General features: G+C 46.4%; 1 protein-coding gene across 6 annotated transcripts; it reads right to left on the bottom strand.

Annotated features, from left to right (window-relative positions):
• Positions 1–917: 917 nt before the first annotated feature.
• Ca-alpha1d (Ca[2+]-channel protein alpha[[1]] subunit D) lies at positions 918–22,065 on the bottom strand. Of its 6 annotated transcripts, none has more exons than XM_076904313.1 (43): positions 21,586–22,065; positions 21,380–21,485; positions 20,106–20,245; positions 19,919–20,025; positions 19,642–19,794; positions 18,960–19,156; positions 18,744–18,847; positions 18,419–18,582; positions 18,228–18,330; positions 17,955–18,100; positions 17,795–17,868; positions 17,555–17,706; positions 17,349–17,466; positions 17,176–17,268; positions 16,979–17,099; positions 16,768–16,859; positions 15,358–15,530; positions 15,169–15,284; positions 14,958–15,078; positions 14,755–14,884; positions 14,526–14,692; positions 14,356–14,443; positions 13,683–13,790; positions 7,948–8,000; positions 7,728–7,874; positions 7,456–7,657; positions 7,085–7,354; positions 6,936–7,019; positions 6,685–6,873; positions 6,485–6,587; positions 6,238–6,392; positions 5,927–6,151; positions 5,655–5,859; positions 5,454–5,587; positions 5,280–5,381; positions 5,105–5,203; positions 4,908–5,026; positions 4,689–4,835; positions 3,720–4,006; positions 2,952–3,392; positions 2,337–2,464; positions 1,808–2,270; positions 918–1,711 (listed from the first exon to the last, which is right to left on the bottom strand). In XM_076904313.1, exons 1-42 carry the CDS (start codon positions 21,894–21,896, stop codon positions 1,902–1,904), a joined length of 6,543 nt encoding a protein of 2,180 aa, XP_076760428.1. In that variant the 5' UTR covers positions 21,897–22,065; the 3' UTR covers positions 918–1,711; positions 1,808–1,901. The 6 variants fall into 6 exon arrangements, with proteins under 6 accessions (XP_076760428.1, XP_076760430.1, XP_076760429.1 ...); XM_076904315.1 differs by having other exon boundaries at positions 3,720–4,003; XM_076904314.1 differs by lacking the exon at positions 13,683–13,790 and adding an exon at positions 9,938–10,045.
• Positions 22,066–23,693: the final 1,628 nt, after the last annotated feature.

The following is a 23,693-nucleotide window of genomic DNA, read 5'->3' as shown; positions in this document are numbered from 1 at the left end:
GAACCCGACCGGTATGGTAGAGAAGAGAAAAGAAAAGAAACCAAAAGAAACGAAACGCGACGCGAGAAATGGTTAAATGGCGCGTTTGCGGCGAGACTTTACACCATTAAGTCGAAATGGTGTCGCGAGGAGTTCCAGAGAGAACGTGGTTCTGAGAAATTGAACATCGATGAAGATTATTGTCGAAGTCGTTCCGAGGTACAGGAGAAATCGAACGCAGGTTTCCTTACAGACACTGTTTCGGGTTTCACCGAGAATGCTTTGTAATACCGTTGGATGCTCGATGGCATCTCGTTTTTCGAGAATACTCTGGACGTGTTCACCCTTTAGAACCGATGAAAACTTAGCCGGTGGAACATGCGCAGAACCACGTGTCTGTTGGATGTTTTTTTTCCACTTTCTTTTCTATGCCCCTTCGCCTGGTTGGTTTGCAATCTGTTTTCCTTCGATCGAATCCGATGCTCTCCACGATCTTTTATCGAAGATGTTTTATCGAAGATCGCGCGATATCTACGGAGACGGGGAGGTTCGCATCGTTTTCTTTCGTTATCGCAACATATGCGGTGCTCTCTCTCTCTCTCTCTCTCTCTCTCTCTCTCTCTCTCTCTCTCTCTCTCTCTCTCTCTCTCTCTCTCTCTCTCTCTCTCTCTGTCGCTCGTTCGATCATTCATACATACGTGCACGCGGCTAGAAGAATATACGCATTCGGTAGAGAGATTTCGGCGAGACGTGTAATTGGTAAAAATCGCAAATCTAAAAGAGGGGAGAAGAGCCGGTTAAAATGGTCGTGAAACGTTTTCAATAGAAAAAATGATGGAGATCGCGGTAGAGACGCTGCGATTTGATACGCGTTTCCGGATGCGGGAGAAAGAAGCGTTGTTTTTTTTTTGTTTTTTTTTTTCTTTTTTTTTTGCCGATCGGTATCCGCGATTCGCCACGGTTCACCCTCCGGAGCTGGTAAAAACGGAGCTCGCCGGCGTTCGCCTTTTCATCGACCATTCATACTCGCGCAACAACTGATTATACTCGCAACGTATATGTACAATTACATACGAACAATAGTAATATATATATAGGTATCTACATGTACGTAGGTGTGTCGCGATACCGTAGCGTAGACATCAGACACGCAATTTGCTTCGTAATTCGCGGTAGTAGTACTTTGTCTAAGTTGATAAAAGTCTTCTCTGGTCCAAAAGAAGTTACAGATACTTAGGCACTTGTTATCTCATCTAGTAATCCATCGTACGAAGAGCAATAATTAGTTCAATTGTATCCTAAACAACGGTAATCGAAGTGTAATAGGTGTATTTACGATAAGAACGAGAGCAATAAGGATAAATCGTCCGCGCCCCTTTTCGCGCGTTAATTACTCTCCCTCTGTCTCTGTTCATAAACTGTGCGCGTGATCGCTCGTGAAAGAAAAATTGAAAGAACACGACAACGTTCGCTCGAATCGAAACGATTACGTATCTCGGAACGTTCCCTGATAATGTTCGTTGCCATCATCGAACGAAGCCCTCTTCATTCCCGATCTTCCAAACGTTCTCGCCAACCACCTTTGCCCTCGTTGCTTTATTGCTTGCGCCGGAAGCCTTCTACCAATCGTACGATGAAAATCGTACGCGACAAGAGAAACGGCGAACGAACCGGCCGAAAAGATCGTTCAGCGTTTCGTTTTGCTCCGTTCCTCCTCCTTCGAGCCGCAATCCTGTCAACGGCAATCGGATTCGACCTTGGTCATTCCTTCGGGGATCTACATCTATATCTATATCTATATCTATATCTATATACATATGTATAGTACCTGGGAGGAAGTATGTTCTCGTTTGACTAGTCGAACGAACTAGGAACACGATCTAGAAGGGGTTGGGTGAGGGTGTTGGGGGCTGACGAAGTCGCTAAGACGGCGGCGGTTGTTGCTGATGCGTGGTCAATTGGTCCGAGGAGGTTGTCGGTTGTCCACTGCCGCGATAATACGATCGGTGGTACTGTCGCGGACCGGACGGTTGCTGCTCCTGTAGCGGTTGGTAGCCGATACCGGTCGGCTGTTGGCTCGCCAATGGCTGATACATCGGCGTCCATTGCTGCTCCGATCCCTGTTGAAGCTGATACGAGAGCGGTTGTCCACGGCGTTCTTGCAACAAAAGCTGATGGGCCGCGCGATCCATCTCTTCGCTGGTCATGTCCAACGCCTCTTGCATCTCTCGCGACGTATACCTGACGAAGTCTGGATCGCAATACTTGCCCAGTCCCTGTTCCACGAGAACCTAAGCGTCGTATCGATTGCGATTAGTTAGATTTACGCGCGTACCAGAGAAACGATGTATTCTTACCCGGCCAACCAGGCTCTCCGCGCTTCCGATCACCTCGAAGTTCGGCTTCCGATCGGCGGGGCTGCCCGGCAGACTGTGGGACAGACGCTCCGCGCCGATGCTCCCGTTACTCTCTCCGGCCCAGGAAACTGACGAACGAGTAGATCCGGTCAACGAATTTTAACCTCATCGCGTTACGCTTTTTTGCCTCTCTACGATCTCGAGAAGCGATTCGATGGCACACCGAGCGGTTGCATGGTTAGTTGCGTGGCGTCAAGCGTCGAATCGCATCACAAACGATTATAGATACAGACGGTACGGAAATTATTATATTTTGCCAGAACGCATGCAATTCGAGCGGCAGTTTCGTCATGCTACATATACGCAATACGCTTTACCCCGTCCACGTCTCTCTTCGTGTCTCCGAAAGTGCCTTGGAGATGCGACTGCGTTTGTGTGCCTGTGCGTGTGCGTGTGCGTGTGCGTGTATGTGCGTGTGTGTACGGGTGCCCAGTTGGGACGCGCGTGCGTGCGAGAAAATACGTAATAGAATATTTTCAATTTCGAGCCGATCCGAATGTAGCAGTCGAGTGGCGAACCAGCGCGCGTGTGTATTTGTAATCGAGGATTAATCACCTCTGCCGTGGTAAGAGGCCCGATGCGAGAGACAGGAAGCGCAGACCCGGTCGTGCCGCGTGTCGACGTCGGCGAGGAAACCGGCGACTGCGATGGCCTGGGTTTGGGCGAGCTTCAGGCCATTGGCAACGCTGTGGGTGACCCCGGTACTCGCGGACGTGGTCGAGCCGCTTGAACGACCGCCGCGACCACCGCGACCGCCGCCCCTACTGCCCTCGCGTTTCCGAAAACTCGACGGGGCAGACTTCCCGACCAGCAGATCGCGTCGACCTCGAACCATACGACATCGAGACGATCCCGGTACCTCCTGCGGGACCTTCAGCGATCCTCCTCGACGTTCCCCGACTTTCTCCGAGTTGCTCCAACAACTAGATCCTCTTGATCCGCCGGACTCGCTATAGTCGCTCGTCACCGATGAATCTCCGTCCTCGCGATCTATGGCTGCCGTATATTCAGCCGACACCGTATTCTCCTTTAGCATTCCCATTTAGAACTTATCTCGCCTCGCGCCTCAATTCGTTCTCTCGAAAACTCTCTGATAAGCGTCGTTACGCAGCTTGCTCCACTGAACCGATCAACGGGAGGCGAGATAATTTTTTTTCTCGCGTGACAACAAAAGTAGTCGTGTTAAGAAAATAAGTGAGACAAAGAGATGGGCGGATAAAAATTGAGAGAGAAAGAAAGAGAGAGAGAGAGAGAGAGAAAGAGAGCGAGAGAAATAGTGAGCGTGTGTTTGTGTGTGTCTGTGTGTCTGTGTGTAGATCGTACCGTGATTACTCCAGACGGCACAATCGACGCAGCAGCCCCTAGTTGGGTAAGAACGAGTCCCATTGGAGGATGAACCGAGGCTCGGGCTGGTCGTGGCAGTCGACGTGTTCGTACTCGACGTATTCGTGCGCGTGGCGATCGACGTCGCTGCGCTGGCGGACTTGCTGGACGAGACTTGCACGGAGTGCAGGGTGCCGGTGCTCGGATCAATGGACGGGGGTGGTAGGTTCCTTCGGGGTGGTGGCGTCGGTGGGGTCAGCTGCCGCTCGATTCCGTCCTGAAGACTGCTACGAGCAGTCACGGAGACGTAGACGCGCGTTGGGCGCAAGAATGGGCAAAAACCACTCTCTTAGTTAGTTATCGGCTCTCGGCATGCCGGCGAACCTTCGCCGCCGCGTCCTCGAGAACCTTCTACCATCCATGGCGCTCGACGATATCGCGAACTCGCAACCAAACGATAGTCCGTCTCGATAGAACGAGAACACGAGGCATGCGAATCACGTTCGAATTCGGATTCGTACAAGGAAGAGAGAGAGAGAGAGAGAGAGAGAGAGACAGAGAGAGAGAGAGAGAGACAGAGAGAGAGAGAGAGAGAGAAAGAGAGAGATTATCCAGCGAACTCGACGAGATCGTCGAGGTCTGGACGTGGTTAGTAGTGGTACGCATGCAAGCGCGCAAGCGAAAAATGCTATTCGATCAAATAAAAGCCAACTATCGACACTCCCATAGCCCCCTAACTTCTCTTACCATATTCGCTATTCGGATGAAGGTAGTTACCGCTACCTGGACCGCTGAAACGTACAATTCACCGATCACTAACAGACGATCGTGTTGTTCCTCCTTTTTTCCCCCACACATCCTTCTCACACTTCCGACCCGATCTCTCTTTTATGCGGCCCGTAAGCGAAAGTCTACCCTTGACGCGTGTTGGCTACAAAAAATTCTTAGCGAACAGGATGTTCTACTTACTCGACCACTTTGTAAGGAGGATGGTGATACGACTGCTGTTGCGCAGGATTCTCGAACACGGCCAATGGTCTCAATGGTATACTCTCCTCGATGCCTGTCAGCTTTAGATCGATTCCCATTTGGTTCATTGCGCTGTCGCTCAGACCGCTAAACACGTTCGCGCGATAATCGTAATCAAATCTTTTCTCACTTCGACTCATTATCAATTATTTAACTAACCCTGCTACGTTTGGCACTACTTGATGAGACCTCGCAGTGATTTGATTCGTCGCATCGAGCCCGCCCCCTCTCTGAAGCGACGAGTATGGCAGAAAGTCTATAGAATTCGTCGGTGAAGCCTGCCAATTTAAAAGCGAATTTAAAGCTTCCGATCCGAAATGCGTACGCCCTCAACCTTCGTCCATCGTCGTCGTTACCTTGCTCGTCGAGTTTACTTTCAGAGATCTGGCTCGATTGAAACTGTGATGTCCTTTCCTCATACTCGACCAGACGCTACCGAACAACGAATGATTTCTCTGTGGAGCAACGAAATACGATACGATTATCCTTTTCAGTTCAGGCGAAGAAAATTTCATTCCTGGTTTGTCATACCCTGTGCATAGGTTCCGGATTATCGTCGAGCAGCTCTTCCAAGTTTCCTGAAATGGCTCTCTTCAGTTCGGGTCCAGCTTCGTGGAGAGTTCTCAGACCGGCCTTTAACCGAATTAGAACCGTATCAACTACCGGATTCTAATGAAATTAGGTAGTTAGTAAAAGCGACCTTACCTGTAGCGTGACGGTGTTGTGGCATTCCTTGTCGCCATCCTTCAATTCTTGTTCTTTACGCTTTTTGAATCTCCTGAAGTAATCTTGGATCAGGAAAGTCGCGTAGAATTTGCCAACGGTTACTTCGTCGTCGCCTAGAAAGTTCGTTTCGTTCGATAGCTGTCCAAGTTCGTATCGTGGCTAAGTATCAGAGAACCCTACCTCCCGGTGGCGGTACCACTTGATCGAGAAGCTCCGGGTTGGTCTTTTTCCAGATTTTCTTGATCACCGCCCTTAACTCGGCGTTCGCGTCGTCGATGTTTCCCTCGGTCTTGATGTGCAACGATGTCCTCACCACGGCGAACAGCGTCGCGTTGAACAGGACGGTGCCGTCGCTGTTCAGTGGCATGTTCATCGAGACCAGCCTCTGAAAGAGTTTACGTTATCGCTACGGCACGCGTAAAGGCATACGCCGAGCTGCAAGTGGTACTGACTTTACACGCGACTCGATGGGGACAGAGTTTACCGAAACCCAAAGGCGGAGATATCTTTCTGAGGAGAGTGACCACGTCCAAGTGCTTGATACGACCTTTCGCGTCCGGATCGTATTCGGACCACAGACGAATGAACTCGTCCAAATGGTGGGGACCCAGGATGGACCAATCCCTCGTCAAGTAATCGAAATTGTCCATGATTACAGCGACGAAGAGATTAATGATCTGTAAAACGGAGGACGAACCGTTGCGTAACCGAGCCGAGGGTTAAGCCGAGGAGAATTGGAGAATTATTTTTGAACGTTTCTTACCAGGAACGAGCATAAAACGTAGAAAGATATAAAGTAGGGAAATGCAATATCGGATCCGCAACCACTTGTACTGTTCGCTTCGTCGCTATACGGATCGCATTTTACTTTAGCCGGTTGCGACGAACAGTCCATCATGATATCCTGCCAAGCTTCGCCTGCGTATCGGGCAACGACATCGCTTTAGATCCACTCTATCCTTTTTTTTTCTCTGATCAACATTTACGATAATTTTTGCGAATTTTCTTACCCGTGGCCGATCGAAATAAGACCAACACCGCCTGTGGGAACGACTGAAAGTTGTTGTTCCGGTCTATCGATGTGTCATCGTCAATTGCGATCTTTCCAAACACCTGAACAAATAACGATGGAAATTTTTTGCCACTTGGTCTCTCTTCACCTTGAGAGAAAATCGTTCCCTTGACTATAACCGACTTGAAGATCGCTTACCTGCATACCTATCACGGCGTAAATGAAGAACAACATTATAATCAGTAACGCCACATAGGGAAGAGCTTGGAAGGATTTGATAAACGTCCAGAGAAGCGTTCGGATGCCTTCCCCTCTGCTCAGCAATTTCACTAGTCGCATCACTCGAAATAGCCGAAAGAAGTTGATGGAAATGATGGTCGAGCCGGGCTGCGAAAACACGATGGAGACTCTATTTACCTGTCCCGTGGTGCCTCGACGAAACTACTTACGTTCACTTCGGAGTAAACTATATCGATGAAACTCCCGAGGACTATAATAAAGTCGAACACGTTCCAAGCGTCGCCGAAATAGTTCTGCGAAACAATTCAACTTTTACTCGTACTTGTACGTTAGAGTAGACCGTGGTGAGTTTCGCTACCTTAAATCGGAAGGCCGCCAACTTGAAGATAAACTCGAGGGCGAAGACCGCGGTGAATATCATGTTGAGAACGTCCAACGCTTGCGTATAGATTTCCGGTTGCCGATAGAACTTCATCGCCAAGGTGACAGTGTTGATCATGATCAGAGTGAAAATGGTGTACTCGAATGGCTGTGAAGTAACGAACCACCAGACTTTGTACTGTATTCGATGCTTCGGTATGTATCGTCGTACTGGTTTCGCTTTCAACGCGAACTCGATGCAATTCCGCTGCGCGAAACAGGCGACAGATATCATTCTTTAGACAATGCGTACACACTGCTGGAGGATAGATAGATAGAGACCGTCTGCCACGGTACCGAATCGCTCACCTGGTTCTTGTCAAGCTCGCAGTTTTTGTACTCTTGCTCACCCTCGTTCTGGAAAGTGACAATAACGAAACCAACGAAGATGTTCACCATGAAGAATGCTATGATAATTATGTAAATGATGTAGTACGCGGCCACTATCGGCCGAAAATTATGTATTGGTCCATGATCCTCCTTGTTAGAGTCGATCGACACGTCTAGAAGTCTGTTGGGTGGGGAAAGCATTAGAAACGGCTGTTCCGAACGACTCGAAAGTCGCGGGAAATGGTACTTACGACGGCCAGCCTTCGAACGTCGACACGGTGAAAAGCGTGAGCATCGCTTTCGCGACGTCGTCGAAATGGAAACGGTACTGGAGCCAATTCCTCTCTTTCATCACCGGCTTATTGATATTACCGTTCTCGAACTCGAGATACGTGCCCCTGAAAGTGGACACCGATACCATTTCATTATCGGCTATTTTTCGCCTTTCGATTTGTTTGCGAGATAACTTACTGGCATTCGGCCTTCGTCATTTTCGATGCATCGGTACAAAAGAAAAATTTCCCCTATACAACACAAAAATTCCATTAATGCTGACAGATCGGTGCTTCGGTTGCGAGTAGTCGCGCAACGCCTCGATATTCCTGATATCCGTTTCTACGGTTCTACGGTTCTACGATTCTCTTCTAATTCCATGAAACGCTCCGAACGGATATCAAGAGTGTCGATGTACGTAGGAGACAGAAACAGCGTGTATCGTTAATTGGCCATTCTTTGGAGCGAAGTCAGTAGCAGCGAGTGATCGAGCAAAGTAAAGGAAAGATCAAAGAAAAATTTATAGGTGACAGAAGAAAATAATAAATAACTGAAAACAAAAAATATCTCATTCCGTTCAGCGTGCACACATGTACATAGATCCTTGTAACATATTATACTTGTATTACATAGATACGTATACAGAAAGTATGTCGAGTGGTGCAGGCTAGTCTCGTTTGGGCCACGTGCGCCGATTGAATCGAGAGTACCCGTACCCGTACATACATACACGTACATATAAAGCTGAAGTCAGTGCTCGAATTTTTTCATGTAGAAAACTGCCACACCCGATGAAATTGCCCACGCGATTGCTCTCTACCACGGAATTAGAAAAGAACTTGGGAACGAACACCGAATGCAGCAGAGTAGAGGGTTTCTTTGCCGTCATTTTCATTTTTATCTCCCCTTTCTCGATGGCTACTCTCTTTCTAGACGAAACGCATACATCAGGGATATGATGGTTGTCCCCCGGATGTTATGTTTTTGCAATCGGAACGACGGAAAATCAGTTTCATGCATCGCTTCTTTCCGTGTGTCGCGCGAACCGTAACCACGAGGAACCCAATCAACTCTCTTCACAACCCCTTTCATCGTTTCATCGTTCGCAACGATCAGATTACTCGTGATTTCGGCGCGTTACGATTTCGTCGAACATGCGCTACGATGAAAGCGTCATTCACGCGTTCGCAGCGAAACTTGCATACCTATTTGTTAAATGTGTGTCTCTTTAGCTGGAGTTCGATGATGGTCATATGATGATGCATTCGTTAAATGACACGCGACAAGTACTAGCACCGGCTGATGTTCTTTGTAAAGCGTTAAACTATTATATTTATTAACAGCGTACACGTTACCGTGCTCGAGGGTGTTATCGTGAATGCAGAAAATCTCTGCAAAGGGTAATATTGGCAGTAACGATGTATCTTCTCGAGTATGTAGGTTGATCGATCAACGTCCCAGTTTCATGCTCCAAGTTACGAACCTGACTATCCGATCCCGATAACGTGTTACCGATTGTACATTCAAAGCGAACACCGAACTATCTACGCGATGGTCGCTGCCGTCTCATTGCCGATATTCACCTTTGTAGAGTCGAACAAGATCGACCAGAGAAAATAATTAACTTTCGAACGAATATCTCGATGGACATTGCGACCAGTCAGCGTGCAGAGTATCGCGAAATTCAGGGTGCGAGAAATAAGCCGCTTTTGGCAAAGAGAAAGAAATAGAAATAGAGAGAGAGAGAGAGAGAGAGAGAGGGAGAGGAAGAGGAAAAGTAAAAGTTAGAGCCGCAATTAAGCGGCAATTGGTGATCGAAGAGCGGCAATTTCCGCGAACAGTAATCGCGTCGGTACCCCGTATTTCGCGAAGGAAATTAAAACTTCCGGATCACGCGAACCAACATCGGCATTCAAAGCTTCCGATTTCTAATACAAGACCATCCGCTTGTCAAAAAGACCGTTCGGATGACAAAAAAAAAACGTACAATTTTACAGGAGAAAATCAAAATAACGAAAAAACAGTAGATCCGAAGAAGAAGAAGAAGAAATAAAAGTGGAAGCAGAAGAGGAAGATGACAAAGAAGAAAAAGAAATGAGGAAGATATAGTTAGAGAGAAGAAGAAGAAGAAGAAAGAAATTCTCGTTGGCTTAGTTTAAACTTTCTAAGTGGTGCTTGTTGGCTTTACCTTAAACAGCTGTACCCCGATAACAGCGAACATGAACTGTAGAAGATAGGTGACCAACATAATGTTGCCGATCGTTTTAATGGCGACAATCACACACTTGACTACGTACTTTATATGTAGTTGGTTGAGGGCAGGTGAGCGGGGCGAGCGAGCACAGCGGGAAAAACCGGGATCGTGAGACAGACAGACAGAAAGAGAAAACAAAAAATATACAAGGTAGCATTAATCGGGGGTCGGCTGGGTATTTTAATGGTGTCTTTGGGGCTGTGGGGCATCGGGAATTGCTAGCTGCGAACTTTATTATTTCGATCGTTCCATTGCTCAGCTCCGTCTTCTCTAATTTTTTACTCTTTCTACTTTTTTCCTTTCTCGTTTTTTTTTTCTCTAGTTTCTGTCTCGTAATCCTGTCAGCAGCGAGTCTTTCTTGCCCTTTTCGTTCCATCTTTTTTTTTCTTTCGCATTTTTCTTACTGTTCTCGTTTTTTTGGTCCCTTTAAAATCGTGAACTAAGCCCTCGCCATCCATCCAACCCACCAGTGCTCGATGTTTTTGTCTCGGCAATGCACCTATGGGGCCTCTACTCTACGTCGACTCTAACTTTCGAAATGCTCGATCGTAATTGTCTCGCCTGATCGTTCAATTTCGGACGTTTCGTCTTCTTTAATCGTCAAAACTGTTCGTTCGCGGATCAAGAATCTTCTTGTTTCGGTCGCAGTTTGCCACGCAAAACGGGGGTCGGTTAGTTTGATAAGAAAACATGAAGTGAGAATCGAACGTTTTGTGGACAGAATGGTGTAAAAATTTGTTATTCCTTGAAGCGTTGGTCGGAGTTCTCTTTAGTCATACATAGTTAATGGAAGCGGTATTTCTGATATTTACGAGCAAAACAAAGGACGAATACGTTCTTCCGGTACTAGCGGGAAATCCGATCGACTGTTAAAAGAGGTTGGTTAGTGTCGCAAATATGTTACGTGTACCTGGCACCTTCTGAGATATCTAATGACCGTTACCATCTATATATCCTGCTTGTACAATTCATTCGTGGAAACCTCGAAAGTTTCTCTCGCACTCCTTCGAAATGGAGACAAGTATCAGGAATCGATGCATCCGTGGACAACCAACGAAAGTACACTACGCTACGACCTTTCTTCAGCGTCCAACTTTTCTGTCCTCTGACAAGTACGACAAAGATCGACGGCGCAGTAACGCAGTAACTACTAGACGAATGTAAGGGGAAACGTGTGGTACGCGGTTCCGAACAATCGCAGGCAATCGAGGGGCAAAAACGTTCGATCGACGATCGCAAAAATCTGATTCAGGCCAAAACGAAAAACCTTGCGAGTAGACCGGACAGAGAAGTGCCGTGACGCTTCGTTTCGATTACGAATGTCGATTACGAAAACTTCTTTCCTTCCTTCCTTCCTTCCTTCCATCCTTCCTTCCTTCCTTCCTTCCTTCCTTCCTTCCTTTCTTTCTTACTTCCTTACTTCCTTCCTTCCTTCCTTTCTTCCCTCCTTCCTTCTTTCCTTCCTTTCTTTTTTCCTTTCTCTCTTTCTTCCGTTCTTCCTATCTTTCTTCCTTTCTTTCTCTCTTTCTTTCTCTTTCTCTTTTTTTTCTCTCGTGTTAATATAGCGACACACCACTGCAACGCGCTCAGCCGGCACAAGCATGCAAATTTTCAAACAAGTCTCTACTATCTATTTTCACCACGCAGCCTGCATGAGTTTCTCTATGCGTGTCGAGCGTTAATGTCGTGTCGTGTCGTATCGTGTCGTGTCGTGTCGTGTCGTGTCGTGTCGTGTCGTGTCGTGTCGTGTCATGTCGCGACAATCATTGTTTTTCGTACACGATCAATAATATTGTTAATACCATCGATATCGACAATATCGTCGATCGTGTCCGCGGTCGCATCCTACAGAAATTGTTCTCGTCTTCTCCGCGTGTGTTCGAAAATTTGTGTGTCGTTCAGCTAATAGAGAGTCTCGAGCAACAACGAAGTGAAGGCAACAAGAAATAAAGGGAGAAAGAGAGAAAGAGAGAGAGAGAGAATGATAGAAGAGAAACAAGAAAGAGACAGAGATTGAGAGAGAGAGAGAGAAAGAGAGCGAGAGAAGGGGGGGGGGAGAGAAAAGAAGGAACAGAGAGACAAAGAAAGTTACAAGATGTCTAGACATAGAAGAAATAAACGAAGGTACGAAAGCCAAAGTCGATAGTCTAAAAATCGTAAGTGATCTTACGTAAAATTGTTTCCTTCGAAAAATGGCAACATACATACATACATATATGTACATATGTAAGGACAGACAGAGTATATAAATGTGTGTATGCAACATTAACAACAATAACAACAACAACAACGATGTTCCATTCTGTCTCTATCTAATTTGAGCTACCGTCTCATCTCCCCCCGGTCACTCGTCTACTACATATTAGATGATACATGTAAATGCTCGGTACACTACTTCGTATTAACATGCCATAGTATAGCATAATGTATACATGTATGTATGATATACATATAGATATCTGCTGGTGAAAAACATAAATTGAACGAGATTGCTCGCCTCTAGGGAGAGCTTCTATTGCGATCATCTTTCCTATACACTACCACGATAGTCGAATAACGTGAGAAACCGTTTATAAGACTAGTCGAAAAAGAGAGAATCACATTAACGATTGCACAACAAAAACGCATCTGACTAGAACCGATCTACTACTATCGACGATACCGAACCGGATCGTTAGCAAAAGCAAGTCTCTTTTTTCCCGATCGAAGCACAGTTGCGCTTTGAACACTTTGTTTCTTCGGAAAAACGATGCGGAACGACGTTGATGAGATTATCGTTCAATGGGAACGAAACGATCGGGCAGGATTTGTTCTCTGGCAAAAGTGACGGCGATACGAGCCCCCACGCAACAGCCTTTTACGCCAGGTTCCAACGAAAGAATAGTCGCCAAGTTACGCAAACTGAACAGGCCGTGTCCGTCCGCACGTAAAAGTATCTCGGATGGGGGCAATCGTTCGATCGTTAGATCACACGTATACAGTGTCGGTGGAAAGGCAAACAAATAAAGTTGACGGGAAAAGAAGAAACCAAGGTATACAACTGTTTTTCAGTGACAGGTTTCAGGGAGGAGAGTGTCGAGACAAAGAAACCCAATGATCAAATTACGTATACGCAAAACAGCTTGTTTCACAGGGAAGGTACCCAGAGGTGCATCTGTCGGAAAAAACAACGTCTGCTTCGTGCCCGCACCTCTCGACGATTATTTTCTCCGATCGATTAGCTCCGCGCGAGAAAACATTTCGTGGCTAATTATCGGCCATACGTCGTCAGGGCCAATGAAACTCCGGAGTACACCGTGAATAATCGTCGAAGAAGGTTGACGGGATGTCGAGCAAAGGCGTACCGAGGTGGTAGACGAATTGGTAGTGGTGAATTTCGTGATGGTGAATTATTCTAGCGTTGCATCAAACGTATGTGAGGTAATGAATGAACGAGAACGACCGCGATATATGTACCTATATATGTATGCATATATATTGTATACGCATAGGTATACGTATGTATAAATACATATATACATACATACGTACCAGGTCGTAAGAGAGGGCTAAAGGGTCGACAGAGTTAAGGTCAAGGGGATATCGAGGTTTGGTTGTACATTATGCCACTCTAGTGTACTACAAGAGGTTCGAAGGAATGTCCCAGGACCGTTTAATATGCGGGGCCTGGCAATCCTACCTTGAACAGTTGTACGCCAATGACGGCGAACACGAACTGCAGGAGGCTGGTGACGAGGACTATGTTTCCGATAGTCTTTACCGCTACGATGACGCACTGTACTACGTGCTGGGTTCAACATTAATCAGAATGTAGATCCGCTCTTTTACAAACGGGATTACGTGTGCCGACCAATTTATTGCGTCGGATACCATTTTCTTTCTCTTTTATCACTTTATTATTTCTTACTTTCTCCTTTTTTTTTTCATCTACCGTTTATCTACCGTTTGGTGGTCTAATCACTTTCCGAGCCGCATGGGAAACATCGTACGTACGCGCAGAACTAAAGGAAATAATTGATGCGCAACGAATTGATCGAATCTATCGATTGCACGCAAGTGTCTCCGATGCGGTACGAAAATTGAAATGCTTAGATTTTTGCTGCACGGTTTGCTGTTCAAAATTTGAACGTGACAGAACAGAAAGGTCAGTTTTGCTAACTTTTCGAAAGGTGTTCACTCGAATTTTACGCGACTCGATCTAAACCGAAACTAAATGTTACTAGATAGTAAGTATATTACTATTTACTTATTATGTACTTATTATGTACACCTAGTTCAGGACATACGCTACACCGTGGGATCGATTTAACAAATTTGCTAATTGTCTCTGAATAATAAGCGGAGAAGGATACCTTTAATCCCTTGGCACGATTAATGGCGCGCAGGGGCCTCAACACACGTAACACGCGGAGAACCTTTACGACGGAGAATGCGCCAGAACTGAAAGAGGAGTAGCGGAATAAATGTTTTTGCGTGAAAAATACGTACAATTCTATGGCTGTGTACGCTCGAGGATTCTTACCTGAAAGACATGGAGATCAGAGAGGAACACACGACCAAAAGATCGAGCAAATTAAACGCCGACCGGCAAAATGCACCGTCGTGTATGATAAAACCGTAAGAGATCATCTTTAGCCAAATCTCGATCGTAAACACCGTAGTGAAAAAGTAGTCGAATTTCAGCAAAATCTATGAGAACAAAGAGAACGATGTCATTCGAGTACGCGTGGACGTCGATCGTCATGTCTTACCTGATTTCTAGAAGAGGAGGCGCTTAAAGGATCTTCGGCCGCCAACATGGCCGAAGATATCATGATACATACAAGGATCACGTTTCCAAAGTAACTGTGATTGCACAACCAGTGACAAAACACTCGAAATCTGCAACACAACACCAGGCATATGGAGCACGAGACATCCCGTTAGAGGGAGAGAAAGTGTCATCGACGGTTACCTGTTAGTTTGTGAGAAAATGAAGAAAGCCGAACCGGCTGGAATCGGTTGTTTCTTCGTAGCCATGTTGAACTCGGACATTCTTCTCGGTCTGGCGGACACGCCTTGATCCATACCATTGTCTGTCATTGGATAAATATTCTAATTAACGACGCGGCAATTGGGAAAGTGGTAAATTCTGCAGGTTACATCGAACGAAAGTAGTGTACTACCATGGATATCATTGTGATCCATCTCCTCCTCCTCTTCTTCCTCTTCGACCTCCTCGTCGGACTCTATGTTCAACCGTACTTTCGCGTGAGTGTTCATATCATCGCTTTTCTCCGATCTGCGAGCCCGGATATGCGATTTAGAATTCGACAGGATTTTCAACAGATTTCGATAGAGAAAGGAATAGTTACGTTTCGGTGTCCACAGCCGCCTCGTAATCCTCCATCGTTTCGTTCGGATCGTGTTCGAGATCGGTTCCACCGCCTTCATCTTCCGCACCGGTCCCATCGCCACCGTCGTCACCCTGTTCCCCGCTAATTTCGTCCCTGGCTGGCGAGGCACTGTGAGATTTATTTTTCTCCGCCTACAAAAGCGGCGAGGTAAAATTTTCGATCGCTCCACAATCCATTCTCCCGGTACTACGATCATGTTTTCGGATTTTCTTGTTTTCAATTGATACTACACGGCTAAGGAATCCGGGCTGGATTTTATGTCACGCAAACAGTTTATTAATAGCTCGGAAGACGTTGACTCAATGTCCTATTTAAAGTAGGAGAAACCCCGCCTATATGAATCTCGTAACGTCAAATTTCATAACGTATCCAGGCAGAATTAACCCTCGTCGGGTTAATACTCGAGAATTATCGATTTTTCATTAGCTTATCGAGAAATCACGAACGATTAAGCTTTGAACACGATGACAGGTCGCCGTGGAACTGACGTCATTTGTTCAGCAACGGAGGCAATCAGAATTTGTTAGGTCCGCTCCTACACCACGGTTTTTCACGCTCGAGTTAAGATACACGCGAGTCGCAAAAACGGTGGAGAATCTCGAAGCGGAGACAGGCTAAGCTAGGCTGTGAGAACTAACGGCGGGATAAATAGAAAATAAACAATGAATGTTTCTCGATAATGGTTTTAATTCGAAAGTATCGGTATTCGATTGCGATGACCTCGATTTTGCGTGCGTGCTTTTGTAGTACCGCTCAGAGCAGCGAAGCACGCCACAACGATTAAAGGAGATGACACAGTTTTCACCGGTTTGCCGACTAGCTACAATCAATAACCAATTGTAATAAGAATTACTTGTCGTTTTAAAACAAAAATATATAGCGAAGAATTGAAATTGTCGCCGCAACATAGAAAGGAACAACGGTTCGGAAGAACGCTAGACGGTTCCCAGACGGTTCGAATGGACGTCTGTACTTTTACCACAATTACGACAAGAGAAATAGTTGTATTCGTAAGATAGGTAAGATCGATGACGCGTAACGGTCAATAAAAAGACGGTCTCGCGACAACGGCGGCGGCAGCTCGTTGTCGGCGTCTCTATTGGCGTCAACGTCGGCGTCGGCTGAGGCCGAGGCCGAGGCCGAGACCGAGGAAAGCACGTCGTCGATGATTACGAGCGTCGGCAAACGAGCCCCGCTTTTCCTATGAAGATGCTCTTTGAGAACGATAAAACCGCTTGCACTCTAATTTTCACCATCCCTGAGCTAACGAAACGCAACGAGCCAACGAAACCCTCGATATGCGTACACGCTACGCGTGTATTGTCGTAGGTAGATACGATAGACGTAGGAAAATTTCGAGAAACTTACCTCCTCTTCGGCTTCTTTTTCGATGGCAGTTAACGATTCGGCATCGGCAAGGTTGTCGACAGCGATGGCCAAGAAGACGTTCAGTAGAATATCTGCGGTGTTGCTGTCGTCAAGGATTAATTAACAGGAATGAGAGTATCATCGTCGTAGTCGTTCCAGCTAAGAAAGAGTTTGGTCTTGCCGCATATTTTCTTGCGCCGAAAAAGGATACAGTTACCGCATATAAAGAGAATGATGAAATAGAAACAGGCGAGCATGCCAAAGCTTGAAACACCTCCATAGGCTCTAATCCCATCGTACATTACCGCGTTCCAATCTTCGCCAGTTAGTATCTACGAATGAAACGAGGACGACTGGTTTACACGTAGCATAACGATTTACAGTAGCACTTCACGAATAAAAGCTTACCTGAAACACGGTTAGCAAACTTTGCCAAAAGCTATCGAAATTATGTCGTGGCTTGTCCTGTAAATCGCTAAAATTGAATTTCCCACCAAACACCTGCGAGAATGTAGACACGGTATTAAAAACGTCATGCGGTATTTGCCAATGGATCTCATGGTGACATCGAAACGTCATACCTGCATGCCAAGAAGGGCGAAGATCACGATAAAAAGGAAGAGTAGAAGCAACAGAGACGCGATCGATTGTATCGAGTTTAACAGGGAAGCCACCAAATTCGACAACGACCTCCAATACCTGTAAATCGATCGAACGTTCGTCGCTAGTATCCGATGTCTTGATTGAGTAGTTTTTCTTTTTTGTCGGTCGACAAAATCGCACTTACTTTGTCACTTTAAATACCCTGAGCAATCGGACGCAACGGAGAACGGAAACGCCGAGCGGTGGCATCACATGAGTGTTTGTCAGGATCATCTCGGTAATCGAGCCGATCACAACGAAACAGTCGAACCGATTGAATAGCGAGACAAAGTAACCCTGATGAACGATAATAATCATTCTTATTCGATCACGGATGAGTTTAATCGAGCGATGCTCGTTTAGACTCGTTAAATGCGAAACTTACTTGAAATCCTAAACTATACATTTTCAGCATCATCTCCATAGAGAACAACGCGATGAAAAACATATTTGTAATTTCTATTTAAACAGAAGAATAACTGTATTTTAATCGAGAAAGGAAACATGTACGTAACGTGAAAAGATATTTGTCGATTTACGCATACCTTGAAAATCATCCAGCCAATGCGGTTGATTGTAGTGCTCGGTCGCCAGAACGCCAGTGTTCAGGAATACCAGTACTATAATCAACCAATAGAAAACTTGTGACTTGACAGCTTTTCTGCAGGCTCTTCTCATTCTTCTGTTTACTCTAGAACATTTCCATTGCAAATTCATGCGATCAGACAGAAAGTGGCCAAGTTCACTTGAGCAAAAGAGAACAATCCTTCGATGACCTTTGCAAACGATTTCCCTTTCACCACAATTTATATTCCTACCTATCAAAGTCCCGTTTTTTCCTCCTCCACACAGACTCCTGTTGAACCCCCTCTTCATCGCCCTCTAATTGATCCGTGCTCTCCATTTCGCTCTGCTGTTTTGCTGCAATAAAGGTTTTATCGATCCTTTCAGAGGCACCGCAAAAGGAAAGAAGCAGTCTCTTGACAGACAAGCATAATAGAACACGTACTCTTTCCATCTTGCATTTTCGGTTCGTCGGTTTCCGGCTCGATATCCTCGGCTTGCGTGATCCAGTCGAGATATCCCCTAAGATCATCCTCGATTTGCTGCTTCTCCCTGAGTTTATGGAAGTCACCCCTCGCTTTCGCCTTCTCTCTCTCCTTGGAGAACTCGCTGTGTCGCGCAAAGATACAACGCGGTTAGAACGTGATTAGAGGCGTCGACGACGTCGAGCGTAATTGAAGCGTTCGCGAATGAAACGGAAAAGGAGGGCTGCCTTCTAGCTTCCGTATGAATCGGCGTGTTCTATTATAACTCGATTCTTCGATACTCACCCGGACAACACACCGAGAATCAGATTCATCACGAAGAAAGCTCCGAGTATAACCATAGAAATAAAATAAATCCACTGCCACGAGCTTCCCATCGCATCTTCGATCTAAGCGATCAAACGGCAAAGGAAAGAAGAAGAAAAGATCAAGTTGAAAGATTTCACCGTCTCGCGAAAGTTATAGGTAAATACTTGTTTGTATGTGTAGATATGATCTTACGCTGTAGAGAACTTCGGTCCAGCCCTCGAGCGTAACACACTGGAAGACCGTCAACATAGCTAAGCCGAAGTTGTCAAAATTCGTAATACCCCAATTGGGACCCTCCCAGTATTGTTTGCTGCAATGGTACTCGGCTCCCACATTTTCGCATTGGAAGCCACCGGGCCCACAAGGAACCGGTTCATCCATGATCGCGCCTGCGAAATTAACCACGACATTAAGGCATAAAAGCGACCGATATTAGGGAATGCGTTAAGTTGGCACTGTGCACTCTCAGCCAGTTAGTTGTAGGTGAATTCGTGCATTCACGTGAATCAGCTGTTTACCGTGATACAAGCGCGACCACGTAGGTCGCGTACCGCGTGCTAAGAATAATTAGACGTTAGAGATTTGCTGCGGCTGAATCATATCTAAAATAGCGCCGATGCGAAGTGTGTTTCGGGGTTGAGCCGGGAACTCCCGATGCGTCTCTGCCAACAACTCATCTCCCTTCGATATTTCATTTCTCGGCGAATTCTTTTCGGGCTTCCGAATCGAACGAAAGGCAATGCTCGTGTTCGTCTTGGATCGTACGCAACGAAAGATGCGACGTTATTGCATCCTTGAGCCCCGCGATTCCGAGCTCGCCGCGCCCCGCCACGCCGCGCCACGCCGCGCCACGCCGCGCACAAATTGTACTTACCGGTGACATTGTGCCTGCAAGTTTTATGCATTTTTCCGGAGAACAACTCGAGGCCGATGATAGCGTAAATAATGATGACGAACAGAACCAACAGAGCGATATGAAGAAGGGGTATCATCGCTCTCAAAATAGAGTTTAGAACCACTTGAAGACCTGCAAGAAGGTGGACAAGGCAATACAAGTGAAATTGCTCGCTTGTGTTTATCGCAAAGGACACTCCGCGACATCTAAGACCAATCGAATTTTTTTATTAACAAATACGTGACCAATGACTTACTTGGTACTCCGGAAACCAGCCTGAGAGGTCGTAAGACTCGAAAAGCTCTCAACGCCTTGACATCGAACCCTTCTTTCATTAGCGTCGTCAACACAATGCTCACCATTCTGTAAGGAAACGGATTAGGAAATGATTCGATGGTTTCCTATTTCTTGATCAACTGTAACCGCTAGTCGATTTTACTCACCCTATCACTACTATCGAGAAATCTAAAATGTTCCAGCCGTTTCGAAGATAAGCGCCAGGATGGGCCACGAAGCCGTAAGCGATGATCTTCATAACGCACTCGACCGTAAAAATCACAAGAAATATATACTCTATCTTTTCCTGAAACAGACAAGACGTGGATGGGGGCTAATTAAAAATCTCGGTTAACGGATTATCTTCGTGGCCTGAATTTAACCTTGAAACGACACCCAAGCATCAAAGTACACCGTCAAAGTATCCTCACGCTTTTTACCAGAGTTTGCAGTCTGACGCCGTACAGAAGGGTTTACTCTACCGTCCGCGATATAAGCCTATGGGAAAAGCGAAACCTTTAACAAAAGGTTTTACACTTGCCCTCGAAGGCCAAATCTTAAGATACTATATCGGAAAACCTTTAACCCAATTTTCCAGGACACGAGTTCGCCCAGTTTCCGAAACCTCGTTCGATGCTTTTTCAAAACTCTCCCTCTCTCCCTCTCCCTCTCTCTCTCTCTCTCTCTCTCTCTCTCTCTCTCTCTCTCTCTCTCTCTCTCTCACGCGCGCGCCCACCTTTTTCAACATTTTCAACAACTTCGACCTATAAACGACATACACGCACTGCATTACCCTACATACACGTATAGCAGTTGTCAGTAGCTCCTGTTACGTTTAAAAAATAAACGCTAAACGGTCGTGCGAGACGAGTGAACGAAAACACAATTGCTACGAAAACTTTCCACTCGATCGGTAGATATGGTATGTATATTGGCTCAATCACGTTTTCCGATAATAATGGATAACGGTGGTTACCAATGTCAGCCAGATTGAGCAATTATTGAAGTTTCACCTCGAATAAGTTTCATAACATCAACCCTGTCTCTTGAACATAGCGTTTATTTATCGATAATCCGACCGGTTCGCGTGGTTCGACGAACGAAACTGTTATTCCTATTATATTCTCTATTATTAGCGCAATCGAAATTCCTTGGTCGGGGTTCGTCGTTCGAACGGTATTTTGATCTGTAAACGATAATACGAGAGACCAGAAGCTCGCAACTATGTATTATAAACTGGTATTGACTGCGTTAACAAAAGCACGCCTGGCATCGATCTCTATCGATCTACTAAAAGAGAAAAAAAAAGGAAATGTATAAGAACGTAACAGAAAAGACGACACGTGGCATGGGGTATAAAACTTACAAGAGGAAGAACGAAAATAGCCGAAGGTCTTGGAGCTATTCGGTTGATCGTTATAAGGGGAAAAAATCTACTTACCAAATACTGGTTGGTCAAATTGGAATCGCCGAATGGGTACGGTGTGTAGACTGCTAGGGCGACGCAGTTTGCAAATATCGTCATCAGAATAAGCCACTCGAAAGGTCTGAAAGTTGTCACGGTGACGAACATCAAATTAAGGAAAATGCTTTATTCTCAGAGATGGAAGAGACCACGTCTGTATCTAAAAGACAGGAAAAGGATACTTCCATTCGACAACGTCGATGCACATTTTGCGCAAAGGATTCTTGAGGGGTAAACAAAAGAGGGCCCTAACCGGCCTGTCAGGTATCGCTTTGCCGCCCCTGCGAGCCGGCCTTTTGGTGGCGGATTTCGCGGCACCGGTGCTGGTCCCGAGAGTTTGGCCCGTCTGCGACTGCGCGGTAGCTGGCTGTCCGTCCTGGGCAGTCTGAGGGTTCCGGTGCTGCCCAAGGATGGGGGGGGTCGCGGCAGTCGGCTGGGCCCCCGGCAGCTCAGGGGGGCCCAACCCCGAGCCCCCATCCCCCCCCGCGCTCATCGGTCCCTCCTCCTCGCCGAGATCACCACCGTGCTTTCTCCTCTTCTTCTTCTTCTTCTGCCCCTTCTTCTTCGCTTTCGCTTACTTCCGCCTCCGCCTCCGCCTCTACCGGCGCCTCCTCCCCCTTTCCCTCTTCCTCTACCTCCTCCGCCTCCTACCCCTACACCTACTACTCCTCCTCCTACACCCCCTCCTCCTCCTCCTCCTCCTCCTCCTCTTCCTGTTATACTCGCGTAGGCACGCTTCTCTGGACCCTGCCTGACCACGCAGACGCCTGTGTAGACGCCCGACGACGCCGATCGACGCGCTCTCTCAGAGACGCCCCACCACCCGCTGCAGCTCGCCGGCATGCTACGGCACTGGGCTCTTTCGAACCTCCCTCCGTGACCTAAACGTTACACGTAAAACGTTAATTAGTGCGCACCCCTCCGCCTCTCACCGTCGACGAACTTGCTCGCAAATTATTATATAGTAGACGTCACGTACGATCGTTTTTCAAAAGTTCATACTGGAAACGAAAGAGAAGCAGAAGCGTAAGAACTTTGACTTTTCTTTTCATGTCTGACTGCTCGAAAATCACGCTGTTCCGAAGCTCCGAAAATACGTAGTCGGATGCCGGTTTAGAGTTTACGTTGGTATCGACCGACTGAAAATTGGTCCATTCGACGAAAGAAACCACGGAATGTGTGGCAGTTGAGTTTCGGCAAGTCCGGGAGTCTGAGATTTATAGCGGACTCGCGCTATATTTAGTGAGCCTAAATACTAGAAAACTCTCTACCTCGTTCGCGTCTATGTTTCCGTCTCGTCGAGTGAGCCTGTCTGAAATTGTTGGACACGATTGATCTATCGTTCCATTTATCGCACCTCCTTATTTATGCGATACCGTCTGTTTCGACACGACCAGAAATCTCGATCGAATACAAAAATTCCTCGTGTCGGACTCACGCGTAACAATTACCTAATCCGTTTCCGATGTCACGGACTGAACAACCGCGTGACGCGTGTACGTAGATGTGTTCTCGTGGATCGCTGAATGAATTTTACGATGGGAATTTGTAAATGCGAGAAAATGAATCGCCGTGAAGTCCATGAGCGTAGCGATAAATAAAAAAAGTGTACGTGGACTCTCTCTCTCTCTCTCTTTCTCGTGAACGCAGAGTGTTCGGAACACCCCGGAAGAATAAGGGACGGGTACGTACCACTGTATCGTATTCAACCTTCCTATCGAACATCGATCGGCGTTAACAAAGTTTCCTCGTGTCAAACGGGTATAAAGACACGCTATCTCGTAAGATAGTCACCGAGTGGTGCTAACGAGTTAAATTTAGTTCACCACTTCGCTCCTACGGAAGCATCGGGCAAGCTGGGCCGCTTACCCGCTTACCCGTTTACCTCCTGGCATGCGTTTCATTCGATCCACGCGATCCCCTTTCTTTCGATAGATCTCCGTTCGGCGCTCCTATTTGACAGCATTCGAAACGTCGCGTTTCTCTTCAGCGAAACACCGCGGAGGCCAAAATCGATACGTCGCGCGTACGATAAACAGAAGAAAAAATCAATATCTATCTATATCAGCGTAATAATAGATGCTGTCAACTTTTTTCAACCCGGTTTTTACCACAGGCTCATGAATTTCCTGACGGGATTGCAAACTCTTCGACATTTAATCAACCACGCTGGTTATGACTCCTAATAATCCAGCCCGCGTACCGGTAATTTAGTAATCGAGAATCGATCGTATCGATTAAGGACCTTGCTTAACTGGTGTTTAGATTACCGGAGAAACTAATTGCCAAC

The sequence above is a fragment of the Xylocopa sonorina genome, chromosome 11, assembly GCF_050948175.1.
Source record: "Xylocopa sonorina isolate GNS202 chromosome 11, iyXylSono1_principal, whole genome shotgun sequence".
Classification (NCBI taxonomy): Eukaryota; Metazoa; Arthropoda; class Insecta; order Hymenoptera; family Apidae; genus Xylocopa; species Xylocopa sonorina.
The sequence above is the reverse complement of the archived record's forward strand: the minus strand, read 5'-3'. Positions and strand labels throughout refer to the sequence as shown.